General features: G+C 23.4%; 5 protein-coding genes across 5 annotated transcripts; 1 reads left to right on the top strand and 4 right to left on the bottom strand.

Moving 5' to 3' along the window:
• Positions 1–493: 493 nt before the first annotated feature.
• Positions 494–5,029, bottom strand: PVVCY_1304350 (conserved Plasmodium protein, unknown function; the record flags this gene model as incomplete). The annotated part of the gene is made up of 1 exon (XM_008624109.2): positions 494–5,029. The coding sequence occupies one exon, from the start codon at positions 5,027–5,029 to the stop codon at positions 494–496; it is 4,536 nt and encodes a 1,511-aa protein (XP_008622331.2).
• A 1,759-nt stretch (positions 5,030–6,788) lies between these two features.
• PVVCY_1304340 (conserved Plasmodium protein, unknown function) lies at positions 6,789–7,419 on the top strand (the record flags this gene model as incomplete). The annotated part of the gene is made up of 3 exons (XM_037634771.1): positions 6,789–6,836; positions 7,114–7,152; positions 7,270–7,419. The coding sequence occupies 3 exons, from the start codon at positions 6,789–6,791 to the stop codon at positions 7,417–7,419; spliced, it is 237 nt and encodes a 78-aa protein (XP_037490820.1).
• A 130-nt stretch (positions 7,420–7,549) lies between these two features.
• Positions 7,550–8,122, bottom strand: PVVCY_1304330 (mitochondrial fission 1 protein, putative; the record flags this gene model as incomplete). Its single annotated transcript, XM_008624107.1, has 2 exons — positions 7,550–7,915; positions 8,063–8,122. 2 exons carry the CDS (start codon positions 8,120–8,122, stop codon positions 7,550–7,552), a joined length of 426 nt encoding a protein of 141 aa, XP_008622329.1.
• A 727-nt stretch (positions 8,123–8,849) lies between these two features.
• On the bottom strand, positions 8,850–11,019 carry PVVCY_1304320 (conserved Plasmodium protein, unknown function; the record flags this gene model as incomplete). Its single annotated transcript, XM_008624106.1, has 5 exons — positions 8,850–8,916; positions 9,026–9,158; positions 9,292–9,437; positions 9,561–9,603; positions 9,690–11,019. The coding sequence occupies 5 exons, from the start codon at positions 11,017–11,019 to the stop codon at positions 8,850–8,852; spliced, it is 1,719 nt and encodes a 572-aa protein (XP_008622328.1).
• Positions 11,020–11,715: 696 nt separating this feature from the next.
• Positions 11,716–20,178, bottom strand: PVVCY_1304310 (conserved Plasmodium protein, unknown function; the record flags this gene model as incomplete). The annotated part of the gene is made up of 1 exon (XM_008624105.2): positions 11,716–20,178. The coding sequence occupies one exon, from the start codon at positions 20,176–20,178 to the stop codon at positions 11,716–11,718; it is 8,463 nt and encodes a 2,820-aa protein (XP_008622327.2).
• Positions 20,179–22,381: the final 2,203 nt, after the last annotated feature.

The raw sequence follows: 22,381 nt of genomic DNA, 5'->3' as shown, positions 1-22,381 counted from the left end.
AATTTATGTATATGCTTTCTCTTCTTTACCTTCAGGACTCTTCAAGCAACATGTCTTTATTTTTTGAAATTTAAATAAAAATGAAAAAGAATACACCATTTTTACACACACTTATTATTAAACCCCATTTTTCAAATTTGTAACCCTTTTATACATTTTAAATTGTTTATCAATTTTTTTTTATTTTTCAACATATTTCATAGCGTTTGTCTTGATTTTTTTTTTTCGTTTCCCTCAATCTGTCAAAATTATAAGAATATTTTATTATATAAAATGTGTCTGCTCAATTTTTTGAAACTTAAAATTTGTAAATTGTCGCATAACTGTAAATATAATTTATTTTAAAAAAAAAATAATAAAATAAAAACATATTAATACAGAGACCAATTCAAGCACCCTGTTATAACAACAAATAGAGAACCCTATCTCCATGCCTATTTCTGTGCCTATTATGAAAGTTCAAATTCTTATTCTTTATTGGTATACTACTTTCCTATTTGAATAAATCAAACGGTTTTTTCTCATTGTTGTGTGTATATTTACTTTTTTCTGGTCCTCCATTTTGTATTTCATTCCCCATCTCTCTCAAGCATGGTAAGACTTGTTCATTAGTTTCTTCTTCAGCATCAGGTAGCTGTTCATTATAATAAAAATGATATGGATATTTTTTAACCCAATTAGCTATTTGTATATAATTTTTTATTTTTCCAATATTTAATAAATTTATTTTAGTATATGATGTGATAATTTGGTGTAATGCTTTTATTTTATTAGTATATGATGCTATTTTTTTTATTAATTTTTTCTTTTTATCATTTTCCACAAAGTTAAAAGGATTACATAATAGGTCGTCTCCTTTTTTGTTAGTTCTATTTTTCAAGAAATTACTATCATTCCTTTTATCATTATTATATGCCCTATTTTGATATAAGTTCCTTTTCAGTCTATCTATGTCATAATATAAATTATTATTTTTACTTCTACTATTTACATTCAAATTATTATTTTCATCTTCATTACTATTTGTACTACTATAGCTGCTATCATCCTGGTTATTCATTTTATCAGGTATCTCATCTTTCCTGGTATTCCGATTTTTATTATTATAATTAATATAATCTAGATAAAATATACATGTCTCAACTTCAAAGGAAAAATCTTGTTTCATATATTCATAATTTAGTATTTTTTTCAAATATGCTCTATAACTACATAATATTTTAATTACATTTATTTTGTCATTATTATTTAAGTAACAAAAATCTTCATTTATTTTTTGAATAATATTAATATTATCAAACTCTTGTTTTTCTTCCTCAGAATAAAATTCATTTTTCATGGGAATTTTATTACATATAGGTGTTAATATATGATTTAAATTTTCATCCCTTTTGTTAGTTTCATATTCTTTATCACCATTAAAATAGTATTGTTTATTTTTTATGTAGCTTTGATCAGGATATACACTATTTTTATCAATTATTTTCCGTTCTTTGATTTTTTTTCTTTCTTCATATTCACTATATTCTTCGTCATTATTTATAAACTGCTCACCATTTTTATTTCTTTTCATCATTTCAATATTTGATCTGTTACTATTTTTATAATTTTCTTTGTTAATCCAATTATGATCACTAACATTGCTATTAATTCTTTTGCAACTCTTTTTATATTTTGCATCTATTTCATAATCCATGGTACTATTACTTTCAATACTTTGAATATATCGATTTTTTATTTTATTATCATTTTCCCCTATATCACTATTTGATTTTCCATATATATTTTTATTTTTTTCAATATTATTCATATGTCTTTTTATATCTATAGAATCCTCATCATTATAGTTTATATACTCATTATTATTATTGTTATAAAATTTTGGTACATTTTTATTATTATATATAAAAGAGTTAAATTGTAAATGGCTATCTGATTTTCTCATCTGTTTAAAATTGTTCATATTATATTCATGTGAATTATTTTCATAAAGCTTTCTTTTTTTTAATCCTATTTTATCTTCATTAAAAATATAATTGTCATTAAAATGGTTTCCCGAATTTAGACATACATAATCATTTATTATATTATTGCATTTACATCTATTATTAATATTATGCATGTTAAGCATGTAGAGAAAATTTGATATGTTTGCAAATTCATCTGGGTTTGAAAAATTCGGTATTCTACTCCATAATGGAATATTGCTCATATTAATTATATTTGACATCCTTTCTTTATAATTAGGATTTCTCATATATTTATCATATAAATATTTTTGCTTTCTATATTTATCATAATGATTATCTAACATTTTTGTGTAAACATTTTTTGAAAATATATTTCTTTTATTTTTTTTATTACTTACATTATTATATCCATTTCTACTATCCCAACTGTTATAAGCAATATAATCATCTGTTGAAGTATCACTTCCAAAATATCTATCACGTTTTATTTTTCTCTTTTTTATTATTTTTTTATTATACATTTTTTCTCTTTTGTTAAATATGTTATCTTGTTCAAAAATTTTGCCATTTTTTTCTTTCCCTACTTTTTCTTTAGCTACCTTTTCTTTCATTATTCTATCATCAGTTGTTGTTTCTTCATCAATTTCTGGATCTTTCGAATCGCACAAATCATCTGTATCATAAGTATCTTCTGATTCATCAGTTTCTTCATATGAATCTATAAAACATCTTTTTTTATTAAATAATAAATAGTTATCATCCTTTTTATAGCTAGTTTGATAATCACTTGCTTTTTTAGTATCATTATTATTAGTTACATCATTTTCTGTTTTTTTACTTTTACTACTATCTTCATTTTTTTCTTCCTTATCATTTTTCATTATATTATCATCTTTTTTATTATCATTTTTTTTTTTATCTGTATTTGTTTTCTCTTTTGAGTTTGCTTCAGTATTTTTTTTTTCATTATTTGATTTTTCTCTACTGTCTATGTGTGTCTTTTTTTCGATAGTTACTTTTTCATTACTTTTTTGTGGATTTATATTTGTTTCTTTTTTTTTTATTCCATTTGAAATTTGTTTTTTTTCATTCTCTGCATTAGCTTTATTATTTGTGTTTGTGTTTGGCTTTTTTTCATTCTCTGCATTAGTTTTATTATTTGTGTTTGTGTTTGGCTTTTTCTCATTCTCTGCATTAGTTTTATTATTTGTGTTTGTGTTTGGCTTTTTCTCAATATTCTTTGTTCCTTCCTTGGTACTACTATTATATTTATTGTCACTCTTATTATTTGAAGTACTATTTGTGCGTTTACTATCGTTTCTCTTATTTCCAGCATTATTATTATGGTTATTAGATCGGTTATTATTTTTAGGACGGTTATTGTTAGTGTTGTTATTGTTAGAATGGTTACTGTTTTTGTTTTGTGCATTTGACAAATCTTTGATATCATCTTTAGCCATATTTTTAGTAGATAATCTAGTAGAACATCGAGTAATACTTCTTTTTTTTAAAATTTCATAACATGATAATTTGTTTTTATCACTTTTTGTTGTTGATTCACTTTTTTTATCATCTTCAATATTTTCTTTAAAGGACTCACTATTACTTCTATTTTTTGATTTATTTGTAGTAGAACTGTTGTTAGTATTTTTTTCTACATTTTCAATTTCGAGAGAATCTATAATAGTAGAATCATTTTTTTGTCTTATTTTTTTTGATTCATTTGATGTATATTCAGTATTATTTACATCTGTAATAGGGTTTATATTATTAACCGAACTAGCAACAGTACTTTCTAAATTATCATTATCAATTATTTCATTTTCTAAATTTATTTTTATAATTTGTTTATCAGATTCATTAAATGTGTTATGACTATCCTTTACTATTATTGAATCACCTTTGGATTTTATTTCATTTAATAGCACTTTTTTTGTTTTTTTATTTTGAATATCTTGATGATAGGATGTTGATAATACATTATTAGTAGTTGGATTATTAGATAATAGTTTACTTCTTTGAAAGAGTAAGTCTTTTTTGGGATTTTCATTTTCGGGTTTCATAGGTTTGAAATTGTAAAAAGATTTAACAAAAGAACATATCACAAGTTCATCGGGATATATTAAATCTTTTCGATGTATTATTTTTTTTTTAACTTCTTCTATTAACGAAATTTTAGATGCAATAATATTATGTATGTTTACTAGTTTACTATTAAAAAATATTTTTTGAAAATTGTCTTGATTTTGTTTAACATAATTTATATAAAGGTTAGATATACATTCATCATTCCTTTTACAAAAAAATAATTGAGAACTATATTTTTGAATTTTATTTTTATCAGCAATTATTCTTATTAATAAGGAGATCAGATATGCACAAGAATGTATGTCTTTCATGTATTTGAAAAAATCTATAAATTGTGTAATATTTTTATAAAATAAATGTGAATAATCATTAATATCATATTGTAACTTATTTAAATCTATTCTATAATAATTATCATTTTTCAAAAATTTAAAAACTTCTTCATTAGTTATTGAATAGTTAGATATTTCTTGAATTTTATATGAATGACTCATTCTTAATTTTATATTATATTTATCTATCATATAAAATATCAAAGCATCAAAAGTGTCTTTCAATACATCCTTAATATTTGAAACTTTATTACCATCTACTATACAATTATAATTTATTTCCTTTTTTTTGGACTCATCATTTTTATTTCGTAAGGGATTATTTATTGTTTTTGTTTCTGATCCATTTCTCCCAAAAGATATATGAGAACGCCCTTGATATGTATTTCTACTTATTTTTAAAAATGTAAATTCACATTTTTTTATAAAATAATTATTATATCTAAATACATCAATTAATTCATCATATAATGTTAAAACATTCAAATCAAAAGAACTATACTTTTTATTATGTCCCTCTTTCCCTTCTCTACATTTTAAAACTTTATGATACTCTCCTAATGCTATATCATATCTGCTATTTTTGAATAGATATTCTCTAATATATTCATAAGTTAAAAACTTGTCTAGTTCATCCATACTACTTTTTTTTTCCTTGTATGAATGCATAAAATGGAAATAGACGAATTTGTAGGCTCAAAAAAAAAACGAGCAAATGAAAAAAATAAAAAAATGACTAACACAATATATTGCTAAGACAAATGCCTTGCCACCTACATAATGTTTTATCAACACCGAATATGTATATATATATTCTCACAATAAAATATGTTTAAATATTTTTACTCGTATTTCTTATTATATAAACAAAAGCAGATAAAACCGCATAAGGACACGATGACAACATAAACAATTGGAGTTGCATCACAAATGCGATGCATAAAAGGAAAGAAATATAATATGAATATATATGTATATTTTTGTAGCCTTTAAAAATGTTTACATACATCCATTTATGCAAAAATATATATACATTGTAAAATTTTAAATACAGAACAAAATATTATCGTTTTTTGTGTATACATATAAAGCCTTATTTATATTGTTGTACTATGCAGTTTTATTTATTTACTTTTTTTTTTAAATTAAAATATGTTTAAGTGTTGCAAAAATGTACAGGCAGAATAAAATGAAACCAAAACTTGGCAATAAATTTAAATGTAAAATTTCTATAAGGGCTAAATGGTTGCTTGCAATTTTTTTTTTATTTAATATATTTTTTTTTTAATTATATTTTATTTACTTTATTTTTTTTATGTATATATATATATTTTTATTTTCTATAAGACTCAACATGAATTTTTATGGTTATACGTGTATGCATACAAAAAAAAGAGGAACCGTATGTGGCATATGTTGCATTCATCATTTTTTTTTTTAAATAGTGTGGCATACGCATATATATATTTTTTTTCTCTTTTTAATACACAGTATTATTTTTTATTGATGCACCGCCTTTTTTGTCCCAAGATTTATTCATTATTTTTAATCACATATGTATATAGTACCTGATTAGCTTTTTTCTTTTTACACATTACATTTTTTTTATTTCATCATGTATATATATGTATACTTATATTATTATGATAGGCTTTAATATGGGCTAGATTTTTCATACCGGTTGAATTTGCTATTATATTGTTTGTCCCTTTAAGTATAAAACCCCATTTTTTTGAAAAAAATCCATTGCACACTACCATATACAACATAGTACTACAATATGTGACTATTTAATAATAGGCTTTTCAAAAATAATAACATAAATATATTCACACTTTAAGTTTTACATATTCCACAAATTTGAAGGCAAGCCCAAATAGTGATATATATATATTAGAATAAATTGTACGCTTCCTATTCCCATTTAAAAAAATATACAATATACATATAAAAATTATAGTTAAATAAGGAACGAAATTAATTTTATTGGCACTATTACAACATTGTATTTGTATAAAATGTTTTAAGTTTTTTTTTTTTTTTTTTTTTTTAAAATGCGCTAGTATAAAATTTCCCTTCAATTTTATGCTTATGAAAATTTGTGTACTCTTAAAAAGGACAAATTACAAGATTATATAAAATAAAAAAAGAGAAATATTTAACTAAATAAAATGGGAAAAATTATTAGTTGAATATAATAATATTATATACAATTATGTTATTACAATTATGCTTTACAATTTACACACGCTTACTAATGTTTTTTTCCCCCATTTTATATTATACATAATTGACATAAACATTTTTTATTATTTTCTTTAATATTAAAGTATAATTTTTAAAAAAAAAAGATTATAATTATTTCCCATTTTTTTCATTTTTTAATATACATAAAAAAATGCTTAGACCAGTTTGCGTCTTAAGCCAACGGCTTTCCCCTATCAAGGTATGAATGATGAAAAAGCAAATTAAAAAAAATTATAAAAGTTAAAACTAAAACGAATAAGAATTGAAAAAGTAAAAAAAATAAGTAAAAGAAAAAAAATAAATAAAACACTAGCCCTTCATATATAGACTATTGTCAAAAAAGAATATTGATTTGTTCTGTTTATGCTTACGTATTTTTTATTGTCTTCCTCATTAGTTACACTATCTTGTGTATTAATTACAGTTGTTGTAATATATACATACATGCATGTACATATATTTTTTTTATTGTATAGAATAGGATAACCGTTATGAAGAATTTTTTTCATATTCAAGTAAAACTTCTTATATCTTAATAATATATGTTATTCCATTTTATGTGAACTAACTTTTATTTATATTCTACATAAATATTTAATTTAAATATTGTGATTTTTTTTTTTTTTTAATAGGAAAGATATGTGTGCAATCAACATACACCTCTTCATATTTATAATGCAACCCCATATTCTAAAAAATCAATTAATCATAGATTATTTTATATAAATTGGATTTTTGTTTTTGTATTTCTCGATTTTTGTAATAGCCATTTGGATATATAAGTGTAAAGCAAATATGCACATGTTGAAAATTTTTGAAAATGTTTGAAAATTTTATTTTTCCACTGCATATAACATTTTTTTTGTGTTGCATTTATGAGCAATATGTAATAATTTATAATATTTAAAAAAATTAAAAATATTTAAAAGATTTAAAAGACAAATAAACACCACATGCTGTAAGGGCAATCAACAAGCCTCCTATAAGTCCATCCGATGATATCATATCAAATAATAAACTTTTTAGTGCTAATGCATTAGTATTTCTTGCATCTATTTTTAATAAAGCATTTAAATAATTTTTTGCCTTTTTATAATCTCTTAACTTTATATGTGCTATAGCTAATTGATATAAGCAATCGATACGATTATAATTTATAAGTAATAGTTCATGTAATAGTGATGAGGCAAGTTTTATATTTTTTAAATCTGACGAGCATATTAATAAGCAAGCATAATCGAATTGCGTTTTGGGCATTACATGATCTATAGACAGCTCCTACAAATTGTTTTTAAAAAAAAAAAAAAGCATAAATATATATATATACATACATGTTTTGCCACACTATAAGTATATGACATACTTATGCAATATTCCAATAAAAATGGCATACACAAACTTCGTTTTGTTTTATTATTTACTTACATTTTCATAGTCATTCTTTAATCTTTGGAGCTCAATTTTAAGCAACTCTGGGCTGTCCATTTTTTTTTATTGCAACTTTTCAAAGTATCAAATAAAAAATAATCCCCAAATAAGGAACAATATATGATTTAACAAAATAAACAAAAAATAAATAATTCTCTAAAACGAGAAAAAAAACACAAAGTATATTTTTTAATATATTTTTATAGTGCTTAATATTTTTGTTTTTAATAAATCCTATATCGAACTTTCATTATGAGTAGTTTCAACAAATGGTATTTTTAAAAGGAAAGAAATATATCATAGTATATGCAAATATGTATACTTAAAACATTATAAAAATTTAATTAAACTATCACATAAAATGTGTCAAATACAAAGATATAAAAATTGTAAAACAGTAAATTGTTATTTCTTAACTTGTATAAAAACAACACATGTATAACACATTCAATGGGTGTAAAAAAATGTAAAAATTATATAAAATACATAAATATACTTAAAATTTATTTTTGATTTTTATATAATTTTTACATTTTTTTTAAACTGTTTATTATATATTTTTTTATTTTATTTTTACAATTTTTTGTGCTATTATTTTATGCACTTTAAAAGTGTGTAAGGGGAAAAAAAATAATTGTTCCCAGATTAACAAAAAAAAAAAGGAAAAGTTTAAAAATAATGAAATAATTGTAATAATAAATATAAAACTAGTGAATAAAATAAAGCTTAATTTATAAAATGATTTCTTTTGATATTAGTTGTTTTGTATAATTGGCAACAAATTTTAATCATGTCCTAATTTAAAACATACGGATCTCAAATACCATGAATTGTGATCATTGCTAAGTATGCTAAAATAAAGAGAAGAAAAAAATAAACAAAAAATATAAAAAAATAATGACACAAAATTTATGTACCAATTTAATAAATAAAATATTGTAGGATAGATAAAAAACTTACTTATTTTCTATGCTGCATGCATTTTCATAAATAATAGATATACTCCTTTTCTTATTCTCAAACACACACCTAACGATATTTAAAAACTTGTCATAATCTATGGCTGACAATTCAACTGTTATAAAAAGCATACCTGCAAAAGTGACCCAAGGGAAACATATGAAAGTGTATATATAGATAAGCAACCCATGTAATGAAGGGGATAATATACTACAGTGCAAATACAAACAAATAAACTTTAACGACACAAATTTAGTTTGGAATACCATTTTTTTGTAAAATATCTTCTATAGAATTTATATATTTATGTATGCCCTTAAAAGAAACTAGGTGCCTTTTCCCGTACACACTAGTATAAGAATTTTTCCGATAAACAATACTACTTTGTATATTAAATATAACAATATCAAACCTGAAAAAGGTGAAAACATGTAGTGCATATACAGGTGTAATATAGAAAAATGAATATGTAACTAGACATGTCCATACGGTTTTATATAAATATTGATTCAAAAAAAATGAAAGCAATTCTTACTTTAAATTATTAAGGTGCATGTTATTCAACTCTTCGAGAATGTCTATAAAAATTGGGGGAAATACAAAATTATTATATAATTAACACACACACACACACTTGCAATAAAAATAAACAAGTTTAACTTACTTTCTCTATGCAATGATGTGATGTGCTTGCAATTGTTATGCCCAATGTTCTTTTCGATATAATTAGTATTTTTTATACAATCAGATAGTATAATTGATATATTTTCTTTATAATTTAAATCTGGATTTTCTGTGTTTTTTAAAGATGTCCCAATTATATATTCCCCAACATTTCCATTAATATTAAGAATATTAGAAGAGTCACATAATGTTTTTATAAATATACGATCTTGTTTATTATAAAGATGAAATATATCATATGTTATATTTGTTATATTATTAAAAAATGTATATCCATTTTCATAATAATTTAATTCTAGATCATCACCTTTTATTTGTTCTAATATATATTCTTTTCCTCCTTGTGCTCTCTTTTCTTTTTTACTAACAATTTTTTTACAATAAATATTTTTAGGTGTAAAAATCCGATCTAGCTCTTTTTCAAAAATATAGCTATATTTTTGTATAGCTAAATTGTCATATCTTATATATATATTATTATTATAAATTTCTACATTTAGACCTGGTAAATTATCATTAACAGAATTAATTATTTTGCAAAATAAATTTCCATTTTTTTTTAAATTAAATGAATGCATATATTCATATATATTTATATTATAAATATATTTAAATCTTTTTTTAATACTTTCATATATTTGTTTAATAAAAAATGTATCATTTATTGTTTTATTTATATCATTTTCTATTATTCTTATTACTATATTACTTTTTCTATTTAACAACCCAATCCCTATTTTTTCTTTGGTCCAAAAAAAAACATTTACAATTTCACCTGCTTCATATTTACTAAGTTCACTAATATTTTCTATTTCAAAATCGTACACATATTTATGTTTATTATTTTTTAAAGCATTAAATCGGTCTATTTGTAAAAATTTTAAAAAATCTTTTTTTTTTTCATTTGAATTATTTTTATCATTTTCACTGTTTTCTACACTCTTTTCTATGTCCTCCTTTTTTTCAGTTTCCACATTTTCTTCCTTATTCGAGCTAGCCACCTGATTATTATTGTCCCCTTCTAATGTGTCCGTTTCAAGTGGCTTTAAAAATACATTTACTCTATCTTCATAACTACTTGTAAATGTGTGTTTCCTATTAGTATATACTAACTTTAATTCTTGTGGGTTTAAAAAATCTGTTTGAAATTTTTCAACTTGGCATTTGCTACTATTATTTATATCATTTGACAATGAACAGAAATTATATTTTCCCAAGTTTGCTACTAAACAATTTCTTAATAGTATATTGTTATACCTTCCCTTTCTTAATATGCATATTCGTTCTACCAATTTTGTTTTCTTCAACATTTCAAATGCTTATTTTTGCAATTTTTTTATTTTTACTGTTTTATATATTGGGGCTCATTTTCCACATATATATATATCACAAACATTTCCACAAAATCTCTTATTCGCATATCTTAAACAGGTCGGCAATAGTAAAGAAGTTACAAATAAGTAATCCTGTTTGAGTGTTATTTTTAAGTAGATACATAATATATGTATACCTACCCTCTTTGATAATGGGTTTGTAAATATTTCCAAAAAAATAAAGACCGGTTGAAAAAGTATGGTGAAACTACCAAGGCGAATATTTTATGCATTAAACAGTTTAGCAAAATTGCTATTTAAACAAAAAATTAAAAAGTTTATTTCGAAAAAATAATTAAAAAAATATAAAAAATTACAAATAAATAAAGTTTTCAAACATGTAACAGATAAATTTTATTTTTCACTAATGATTTCCAAAAAATAAATATGCACATGTAGAGAAATATGAAACTACATTGAGTAAACAAATGTATAATATGCTTAATGTGAAAGTGAAAAAAAAAATGAATATATCTTTATTAAAATATTAAACATTTTTTAAATAATCAATTTATGAGAAATTTTAGCTGTTTTTCATCTCTTTTTTTATGAACAAGTCATGTCATTTTTTAAATAATCAATTTATGAGAAATTTTAGCTGTTTTTCATCTTTTTTTTTATGAACAAGTCATGTCATTTTTTTAATAAGAGAAGCATTTTTTTGTTATAAACTTGAAGGAGTTTGATATTTTTTTTTGCTTCTTTAAGTTTCACTTTTGTTTTACAATACTCATAGAATATTAAAGAAGGGTTAGTTGTATATGCTTTTTTAATAAAAGATTCAACCGATATCTTTTCTTTCAATGCTATATTCATATTTCTACATCCAATAATAATACCCCAAGTAGTCTGAATAGCATCTATTTTTATATTTATATTGAGATTTTTAAAAAGAATAATAAAATCGTCTATACTTATTTCTTTTTTTTCATCAGTACATTTAAATACATCTAGAACCATTAATTTTATATAAGCTTCTATAGAATAATCTTGTTCTCTTAATTCATTAGATATTTTATATTTACTTAAAAATGTGTTTGATTTTGTACAATTTTTATTTTCATCATTTTGTGTATCTATATCAAGATGGTAACTCGGCTTCTTTTGGTTCGTATGACTATTTTCAATCGAATCTGTATCTGAAATATTTTTTTTTGATATTTCTTTGGGTTCTAAAATTTTATTAGAAGAAAAGTTAATATTATCGTTGTATATTTTTTCGAAAAAATTAATTTCCATTTTTTGCCACATATTAAATAATATGCCCATAAATTTATTGTCAATCTCAAGTAATGGATAATTCATTTCGGTTGTCTCATTACTTTTTTTTTTGACAATGTCATTATTTTTCATAGAACAACTTGGGAATGTGTTATTTTCTTTTGGATCTAAATTATTATTACTAAAATATGAGTCGTCATAATTCAGCTCTTTAGGAAGATTAGTGATACTTATTTGTGGAATATCACTATAGGTGTTGTTAACACTTTGTGAAATTATTTTATTTAAAAAGGAAATAAACTTATCATGAAAATAATCATAATCTATTCCTATGTTTAATCTAAACATAATACATAAATGTTTATGAATAATGTCTATATTTATAGAAAAGTTTTTTTTAAAAAAAATATTTTTATTTAATTTTTCTTTTATAATATCCTCTTTTATATATTCTATAAAATCTGTACTATTAATTATTATAGTATTAAGTCTTATATTTTCTAAAATTCTTTTCTTTATTAAAATATGACAACTAGTATTATTTTCTTCATATGAATTTTCTTTTCTATATGAAAATTCTTTTTCATATTCTTTCCTTTCCAAAATTATTGACTCATCAATATGGTTAGCTATTAATGCTGGCACGATGTGTGAATTATAATTGTATTCGATAATTTTATTTGTTATATTATCTAATTGTGTTAATGCACTTTCTCCATTCTTTTTGACAGTTTTATTCATATCATTTTGTTCCTTTACAAAGGTTGAACCATATCCATTCCAATAATAATTACCTTCATTTTTATTCTCTGATGATCCATATTTTTTCACTTCAATACGTGCACCATGGGATTGGCTATGCATTAGACTTCCCCAATATGTTTTTTCTGCACTATCTTTATAAAATTTTTCATTGTCATCTATATTCCATGACTTGGCTAAATCTACGTTTTTTTTAGTATCCCTCACAGTAGTAATGCTATTATGAGGTAATGGAGGTTGAATTTTAGATGCGGTACCCATATTATGAAACTTAAAAAAGGATAACAAAATAAATCGAACTACTTTTTTAATATTATAAATTTCGTAAACTATTTTGTAAACTTTATCTTTTTTTCCCGATTTGATTATATGTTCAATCTTTACTATATACTGTTTTATCATCTGAAACAAATCAACATATGATTCTAAAAAGTATGTATTAACATTATCGGATTTATAAAAATTAATTATATCATCAAGGGACTTCATAAAATAAAAAATACTTCTCTCTAATTTATCGTCGTCATTTTTCCTTACATAGGAATTTATTTCATTTATTCCTTTACATAAATGACATAAAATTATAAACAGATCACTACAAAAACATAATTCAAAGAAAGTTATCAAATTTTGTTCCCATTCAAAATCATTTTCATCATTGGCTTTTAAATTTTCTGTGCTATTTTTATTTATTTCATTTTTCATCATATTAAATGGTGATACTTTTTCTTTGTCATTAAGAGTGTCTATATTTTTTAATGAATCCAATTTGGAATTGTCTATAAATTTATTTTTTTCTTTTATCGTTTGCTGAATCAATGTTATATTTGAATTAATAAATAAAGTATCCCCAAATATGGTATTTAGATGTGCAATTATTTTAAAACAATCTATTTGTGTATTCATATGTTTATTACTACTATTTATATTTGATAAATCATTTTTTACTATTTCAACATTTTTTATAATTTCGTTTGTCTTTTTAAATATTTTATCTAAAATAGTATCATTTTCATTTGTGTCTAATTTTACAAATAATTTTTTTATCATATTTACCCATTCTATTTCTTCAAATCCATTTTCAAAATTATTAACTTTATCATTTTTGCAATTTTCAGATGAAGATAATGAGCTGCATAATTCTTCAAGGTATTGAAATACTTTTCTTTTTTTTTCTAGATCCAATTTATTTATAATATTATAAATTTGTGTTATCTCTTCATGCTCATTAGATTTATTTTCTATGTCCAAATCTTCTTTATTATTTTTATATTCTTTAAAAAAATATTCTAAAAATATGTATTTCTTTATTAGCTGTTTGTGTGCATTTTGTAATTTTTCAAGATCTAGTTCATCAATTTCTTCGCATATTTTTCCATAATTTGTATAATCTAATTTTGCTTGAATTTCAACATCTTTATCATTTAAAATCTCGATTTTTTTTTTTCCAAATAAATTCACTAAATGTTCTGGTGATGATTTATTTGTTATACTTTTTACAAAATCAAAAAATTTATTTTTCTTACTCTCTTTATTATTTATTATTGATTCATTTGTGTTTTCACTATTACTATCTTTATCGAATATGTTCTTTTCATCTTTGCTATGCGTTAATTCATTTTCTTCGCCTACTTTTTCGTTCTTCCTAATTTCCTCTTCTTTGGCATCAAACTGTGCTACTTTATTTTTTAATTCATCATTATCCTTTTGTAATAAATTTATTTCATTTTTATATTTATTATTTTCTTCATCAAGTTTATTAGATTCGGTTTGTATCTTTTCTATTTCCTGTCTATATGCATCTAATTCTTGTTTTATTTTATTCGATTCTTCTTCATGAACTTTTGCTTCATCTTGGTATTTTTTTATTTCTAAACATCTGGATTCTAAATCGGTTCTATAAAGGCCTACTTCTTTCATTAGATTATTTATTCTTTGCTTATCAACATCTGCCATGCTTATATATTTTTTTATCTCGTCTCTCAATGCATTCTCATTTGTTTTCATATCACTTATTTCTATATCCTTCGAATTAACAACATTTTTAATTTCAATTATTTCCATTTTCAAATTATCGTTTTCGATATTCTTAGATTCTATCTCTTCCATTTTTTCATCATAACTAACTATTTGTTCTTCTAAAAGATTTTTTTCATTAATTAATTCATCGATTAATATATTTTTACTATTAATATCATCATTTTTTTGCATTATATTTATTTTGTTGTTTTCCAATTCAATCTCTAACTCTGTTCTGTTATTATTAACTTTAGTTATTTCGTCTTTTAATAATTTTATTTTTAATATGTTATTAATATTTTCATTTTTCAAACTATTTTTTTCTTCTAATAATATTTCGTACTCCTTTTTGATCATATTTTTCTCCTTAGCTATTTTTTCCATATCTTTTTTTATCCTTTCATTCTCTTCCATAAGTTTGGAAATTTTATCTTCCCCTTCTTCATTCTGCTTGCGCAGGTCTTCCCATTTATGGACTAGCTCCCCATTTTGTTCTGTTAATGTTTCATTATCGCTTCTTAACGACTCTATGTCACATCTAAGCGTCTCATTGTCGCTTCTTAACGACTCTATGTCACATCTAAGCGTTTCATTGTCGCTTCTTAACGATTCTATGTCACATCTAAGCGTCTCATTGTCGCTTCTTAACAAATCATTATCACTTTTTAGCTCTTCGTTTTGCTCTTTTAATGAACTGTTTTCGGATTCATATTTCGATTTTTCTTTCTTGATATCTTCTATTAAATTTGTTAAATTATAACAATTTATTTTCAAAGAATCATTTTCTTTTGTTAACTGATCATTGCTAATTTTAATGAGATTTGTTTCATCGATGATGTTCGAAGGAATATTTTTTTTGTCTTCTTCTTTATCATCTTGAATTAATTTGGAATCCTCTATTTTTTCATTTTCTTCATCGATCTTGGGATTAGCAAAAATTGGAACTGGGGTAAATACGTCTTCTTCTGCTTCTACTATGTCTATTTCTATTGAACCCGCTTCTACTATTTTAGGTTCTACTACTTTCTCAGAATCTGCTGCATCTATGTCATTCTCTTCAACAGTGATATTTTTGTTTTTCAAAATTGCCTTCTTTTCCATAAATTCTTGTAGAACCCTTTTTAGTTCGCTTATATATTTTTTATTATTAAATTCTCTATAAACTGATGAATCATCATTATAATTATATTTAAGCTCTTCATTGTGATCATTTTCGTTTTCATTTTTTGTTTCCTTATTCTCATACTTTAAATCACATGCTTTATCGCATGCTTTATCATATGCTTCATTTATTTTAACACAATTTTTATTATCCTCTTCAGTTTTTTCTCTCCTTAATTTATTATTTACTTTTATATTTTCATCATCTGAATATGCATATTTTTTTTCACACTCTTTATTTATGTATAATGAGGGATTATATTCCATCGATTTAATTCGTTTATAATATATTATGTTTTTATCAAAAACATTTTTATTAATATTTAACATTTCTGTATTTGTATTAGAAACAGAAAACTGTCTATATTCTAATTTGTCCACACCCAATGAAATTTCATCTTCGGTTTGTTCACACATATTGCTATCAGTTTTATCATTATTATTGTCATACTCTTCTTCTTCTTTTTCTGCTTCTACCTCAGCATTCATTACTTCTTCTTTTTCTGCTTCGACCTCAACATTCATTACTTCTTCCTTTTCTGGTTCTGTTTCAACATCTATTTTTTCTTCCTTTTCTCCCCCCTTTTCTGCTTCTATTTCAATATCGATTTCTCCTATCTTTTCTTCTTCTACTTCTACTTCAACACCCATTGGTTCTCCCTTTTCCGCTTCTAGTTCCTCCTCCCTTTCTGCTTCTTCGCAGTGAGCAATTTTCTTGGGGGACGATGCGCCTCTCTTTCCTATAAATTTTTTAATGCTTTGCAATATGTTCCCTTTGAATCTATTTTTTTTTTTTTTGGGGGGATCATCGCTTAACAAGCTATTTCCCAACTTTCCATCTTTTTCGTCTTCATTAAGAAAACTCGAATTCAGCATAGCGCTATCATTGTCGTTTGTTTTATATTCCGTTTCTGGTTCTACATCTTTTTTAGAATCACTTTTGTATTCTATTTGCTCAAAGCTATCCTCGTTTTCGTCTTTGTCAACCATCTCATTTTTCTCGGATTCAGTATCGTTATCTTGAGAATGTTCAACATAATTTATTAAGTTAATTGATTCTGATATTTCTATATTATCCACAATTTTATTATTATTTTCATTTTCAAAATTTGTATCGCTTTTTTCGTTTATTGCATCTTTGTGCTCATTTGAACAATGCTCAATTTCTTCTTCATTATTATTTATTAACATTTTATTCTCATACATTTTTGTTTGACTTTGATCAAGGCTATTATGACTGTTTAAGGATGAGGAAGAATAAAATAGTTCAGCACTAGGATTATTATCGACGCCTCGATAGTGTACCGTTTCAGAATCCCCATGAAAATTGTTGTCTGCATTTGAAAGAATATTGCTATTATAAAAACGTGGCGTTACTAAATATTCATTTTTGTCGGCATTATAATTATCGGTTATAATGCAATTATCACCATCTTGCTCCGATTCATTATTAGATGCATCATCACATTGAACGGGATGAATTTCCTGATTCCTTCGATTATATTCACCCATTTCAAGTAGCGATAAATCCAGTGCATTATTATCCTGACTAATACACTCCCCATTACTGTCACTATGATAAGTTATTTTGTTATCGTCATTTTCATGAGATTCTTTTAGATCACCTACATTTTCAATATTTACTCCAGAACTATGATTGGAATTTTGCATGTTTAATGAGTTACTTGTTAAAAAATCATTTTCATCGCTATAATGAGTATCATCAATATTATTCACTTTTTTACAAATATTACTATTTTCCCCATTTGAATTTTCTATACACATATTTATATTAAGTGAAGAATTATTACTATAGCTATGTTCAGAATTTGCAAAATAAAATTTTTCAACATTTTTTTTTTCATCATTTATATTCTCTATAAAATAGTTGTCCGATTTTGATAAATCATATTTAGTTTTATTTTTTTTTTTCATTTTATCCATAAAATTTGATCCACAACCTGAATTGTTCTTCACATCTTCGTTAATTGTTTCGAAATGATTACCACCTTGTTTACATCTAATTATATTTTTATTATCAATAGATTCATATTCATCTTTTATTTTACTTTCCCAACTAATATTACTATTTATATCATAACCATCTTCAAGATATGAACTACTATGTTCTTCAGACACACTAACAATATTATTATCTTCATATAACTCTTGACTTATACTCAATTTATTATTTGATAAACTTTTTGAAACTGTAGTTGAATAATAAAAAGATTTATCATTTTCATAAACTTTAGAAATGCCATTGATTTTTACTTCTCTTTTTCTTTTTTCCTTTTTTTGAGATTCTTTTAGATTCATATTCAAAGAAGAAGAAGACAAATCTTCTTCATCTACTTTTTCTATATTTTCATTACTATCTATTACATTTATATTTTTTGGAATTCTGGGTAACCGTTTTAAACTAAATGAATCAGATATACTAGAAAGTGATCCATCTGTTAAATCATTAAAATTGCTGAATGGACTTTCATAATTTTTGTTATTCTCAACTACAGAGTCGATATTTTTCGGAACCTCCATCTCATCAAGTTCCTCATGTTGAACAATTTCAGATTCAATTTCATTTGCATAAGAACGGTTTTGTATATCAAGGTTTACAGATGTGTCTTCTTCGACGTCTTCCTTTTGTTCTGCTTCTTCCCTTTGCTCATCATTATCTCCGTCATAGTCATTGACAGATAAATGATCATCATTTTCACATGAAATATTATTGATATTCTCTAATTCATTTTGTAAGACATACGTTTTATATGTAATATAGCCATCTCTAGATTCATCGTTTTGTTCATTTGTATATATGTCATTATATTCCGAGCATTTATTATCTATTTTATTTTCATTCAAATCAATAGATTTACAATTAGTACTTAAATAGTTATCATCATTTTCTTGAATGTAATCTGAACTCAAATGTGTTTCAAGTATATTCTGTTTATCATTATTTGTTTCTTCCTTTAAAAATGTTGCATGATCACTATTTTTAATATCCTCATTTTTCAGTAAATTGTCTTTGCTATATGTTTCAGAATATTTTACATTATTAATTATATCATTTTGACGATACATGGAATAAATACGATCATCGTCAGTATGCATGTTTTCACTTTCCTTATTGTCTAAATTATTTTTACTATAGCAACTATTATCACTTATGTATGCATTATCAAAATGTTTAGTAAAATTATTGTTGTTTTCTTCATTACAACATTTGTTTTTTTTTTGTTGATCATGTTTAGCAATTTTCAGATTTTTTTTTTTATTTAAAATTTCTTTTATATTTTTACCTTTAAATAAAAGTTTAATATTTTTTGGTTTTTTAAAGATATTTGCATTTTGGGATTTTTTCATAATTACTGATTTTTTATTTTTTTGAAAATCATATCCTTGTAATTTCATTTTTCCATTCATTGAATGGGTAGTAAACTCGCTAGTCTTGTCATCACCATTTACATTGGCATCAACCAAATTTAATGTTGTATCCTCTACACTTTTGTTTGTATTTTTATTTATCCTACCAACTTTTGAGTTCATTGGTAAAGACATTTTTTTTATCATATTTTTTTTTTTTTTTTTAGATTTTTTAACGTTATAAGTATTATTTTCATCACCCGTATTAATTAAACAAGCTTTAGTAGTATTCCTGTTCTTATTTTTTACTTTCTGTTTTTCTATTAAATTTTTTAAGGAACTGAAATTGGAACAGTTCCTTTGATAATCACTATCATTAAGATTTTCAATATTCATTTTTATTTCTTTTTTTGTAAGCACATTAGTTTCGTTATGATCTGTGTTTGTATCACACCCACTGATATCATATATATGGGCATTTTCAATACAACTCTCTTTTTTTATTTTTGTTTTTTTTTTATTTAGCACACTACTTATGGAGATATTTCTTACTGACGAAGACATATTGTTTTCAGCCAAGCGAACAAATTAACAAAGAATAAATAAATTGAAATATCTCACATTTATCGGGAATTTATCATCCCAAAACTTAAATAAATAAATGTTTATACATACGTCAGTTTAATAAAACATGATAATTATATGCATATAAATGTGTGTGTGCAAATATACAAAATAATTGCCACTTTTTTTAGTACAATTTACATAAATTATACTGAAAAAACAAAAGTAGCAACAAAAAGTTAATAATTAATGAATATATAAATGAAAAAATGAAAATAATAAACAAATAATAAATGGATTAACAAAAAGAGAGAGAAAAAAAAAATTAAGTTGCTTGTTACACTATTAAAAAGTTTCTTGTTCTCTCAATTTTTTTTTTTTTTTTTCTTCTATTAATTTGGGTATTTTATTATTATAACACGTTTTGGTAATTATTTGTTCGAAACCAATAAAGAATATGAAAAAAATTGTAAAATAAATATTTTTAAAAAAATTAGCACACACCTAAAAATGAGAAATACACGATTTTGTATTTACTTACTTGTGTGAACAAATTTTGTAAATTAATAAAAGAAAACAAAAAAGAACAAACAAAAGAACAAACAAAAGAACGAGCAAAAGAATGAGCAAAGGTTGTATCACTTCTTTAGTCTCTTGCTTTATTTCATTTTCCCATTAAGTTTATAATTCTAAACATTTTTTGAATAACCCTCATTTTGGTCTTATTATTCTTTGCTTATATGTGTTGTCACCTTTGAAAAAATATGTACATGCATATATAATATATATTATATATAATGTATTGTATTCCCCTTTTGCCAGTGTATGCACGCTTGCGCAATCATTGCAGCAGAAATAGGCAAGCAGACACACAATGATAAGTACCCATTCGCTAGTTAGAACTTTTCATGAAAATGTAAATTTTTAAAATTAAAAGAACAAGCAAAAATAATTAGTTTAGCAAATATTTTTATTTTTTTATATACCAAATCTGAGAAATAAGGAAACCATAAGAATAGCCAGCATAGCCAATAAAACATTCTCTATACAATTAGTACACCAATAAAACATAAGCAATTAAGGTATAGCAAATTTATTTGAGGGACTTAAAAAGAAAAGGCATTAAATCTTCTAATATAGTATACATGTTTTTATATATTTTCAAGCTTATAAACACTGCTTTTATTTATGTATTGGATTTTTATGCGTGGCTATATTACCTGTGTAAATAGGAAAATTTTTTATAAATTTTTAAAAAAAGAAAATTCTTAAAATTGGAAAAGTAAATAAATTTTGTAATTATTTTTGTATGCCCATGAGAGAAAAACCGACATTGCCTATCATACTATTATGAAAAAATATATATATTTGTAAAAATAAATATATGATATATTTACTTGTGTACTCTCTTTATTTAGCTGTTTAATCCATGTAGCATTTTTAATAGTTAAAATATTATCACTTTTTTATACGTGCAAAAATGCAATGAAAATATTGTGGCTATTGCTATTTTTTAATTATGATCTTGTAATTTTAGATATATATAAATTGCACTATATTATTTTTTGTCTTGCAAGAAATTGTCTTATAAAATGTTACACATATAATATATGATCTTGTATATATGTTAGAACTGGATAGCAATCTAGGGTATATGAGCATTTATGTTTTCTCTTTTTTCTTATTTCACTAATATATTTCAAATTAACCGAATAAACAATCCATTTATATAAAAAAATATAGACATATAAAATTTCTATAGGATATAATATATACATCCATTGAACTTCAAATATATTTTAAGAAAATATTTTCTCGCTTTCTAAAATGATTTTTGTATATATATTAAAGGTTCTCTAATATTTATTCATATATGTACGTGTACTTATTTGTATGCATGAACATACAATCTAGCATTAAAAGACTATTGTTTCTTTCATTAATAAAATTAGTACATTTGTAGGCCCGTTATTTTTTCTTAAAATTAATATTATTTGTGTTTTAATTTAAATTATATTAAAAAAATATAATTATATTATTATTTTTTCTCCTTTAGTTTTTTCTATTCTTCTTGTTATCCGGTTTTTATTTTACACATACTAAAAACAAGCCTTAATATGTATTATGCATATACATATATATTAAAATAAAATCATAAAATAAATTAGTAATAATAATATCATAACAAAATTTGGATCACTTA

Source organism: Plasmodium vinckei (assembly GCF_900681995.1).
Source record: "Plasmodium vinckei vinckei genome assembly, chromosome: PVVCY_13".
In the NCBI taxonomy this organism is placed as follows: domain Eukaryota; phylum Apicomplexa; class Aconoidasida; order Haemosporida; family Plasmodiidae; genus Plasmodium; species Plasmodium vinckei.
Note: the sequence above shows the minus strand (reverse complement) of the source record. Positions and strands in the feature narration are given on the sequence as shown.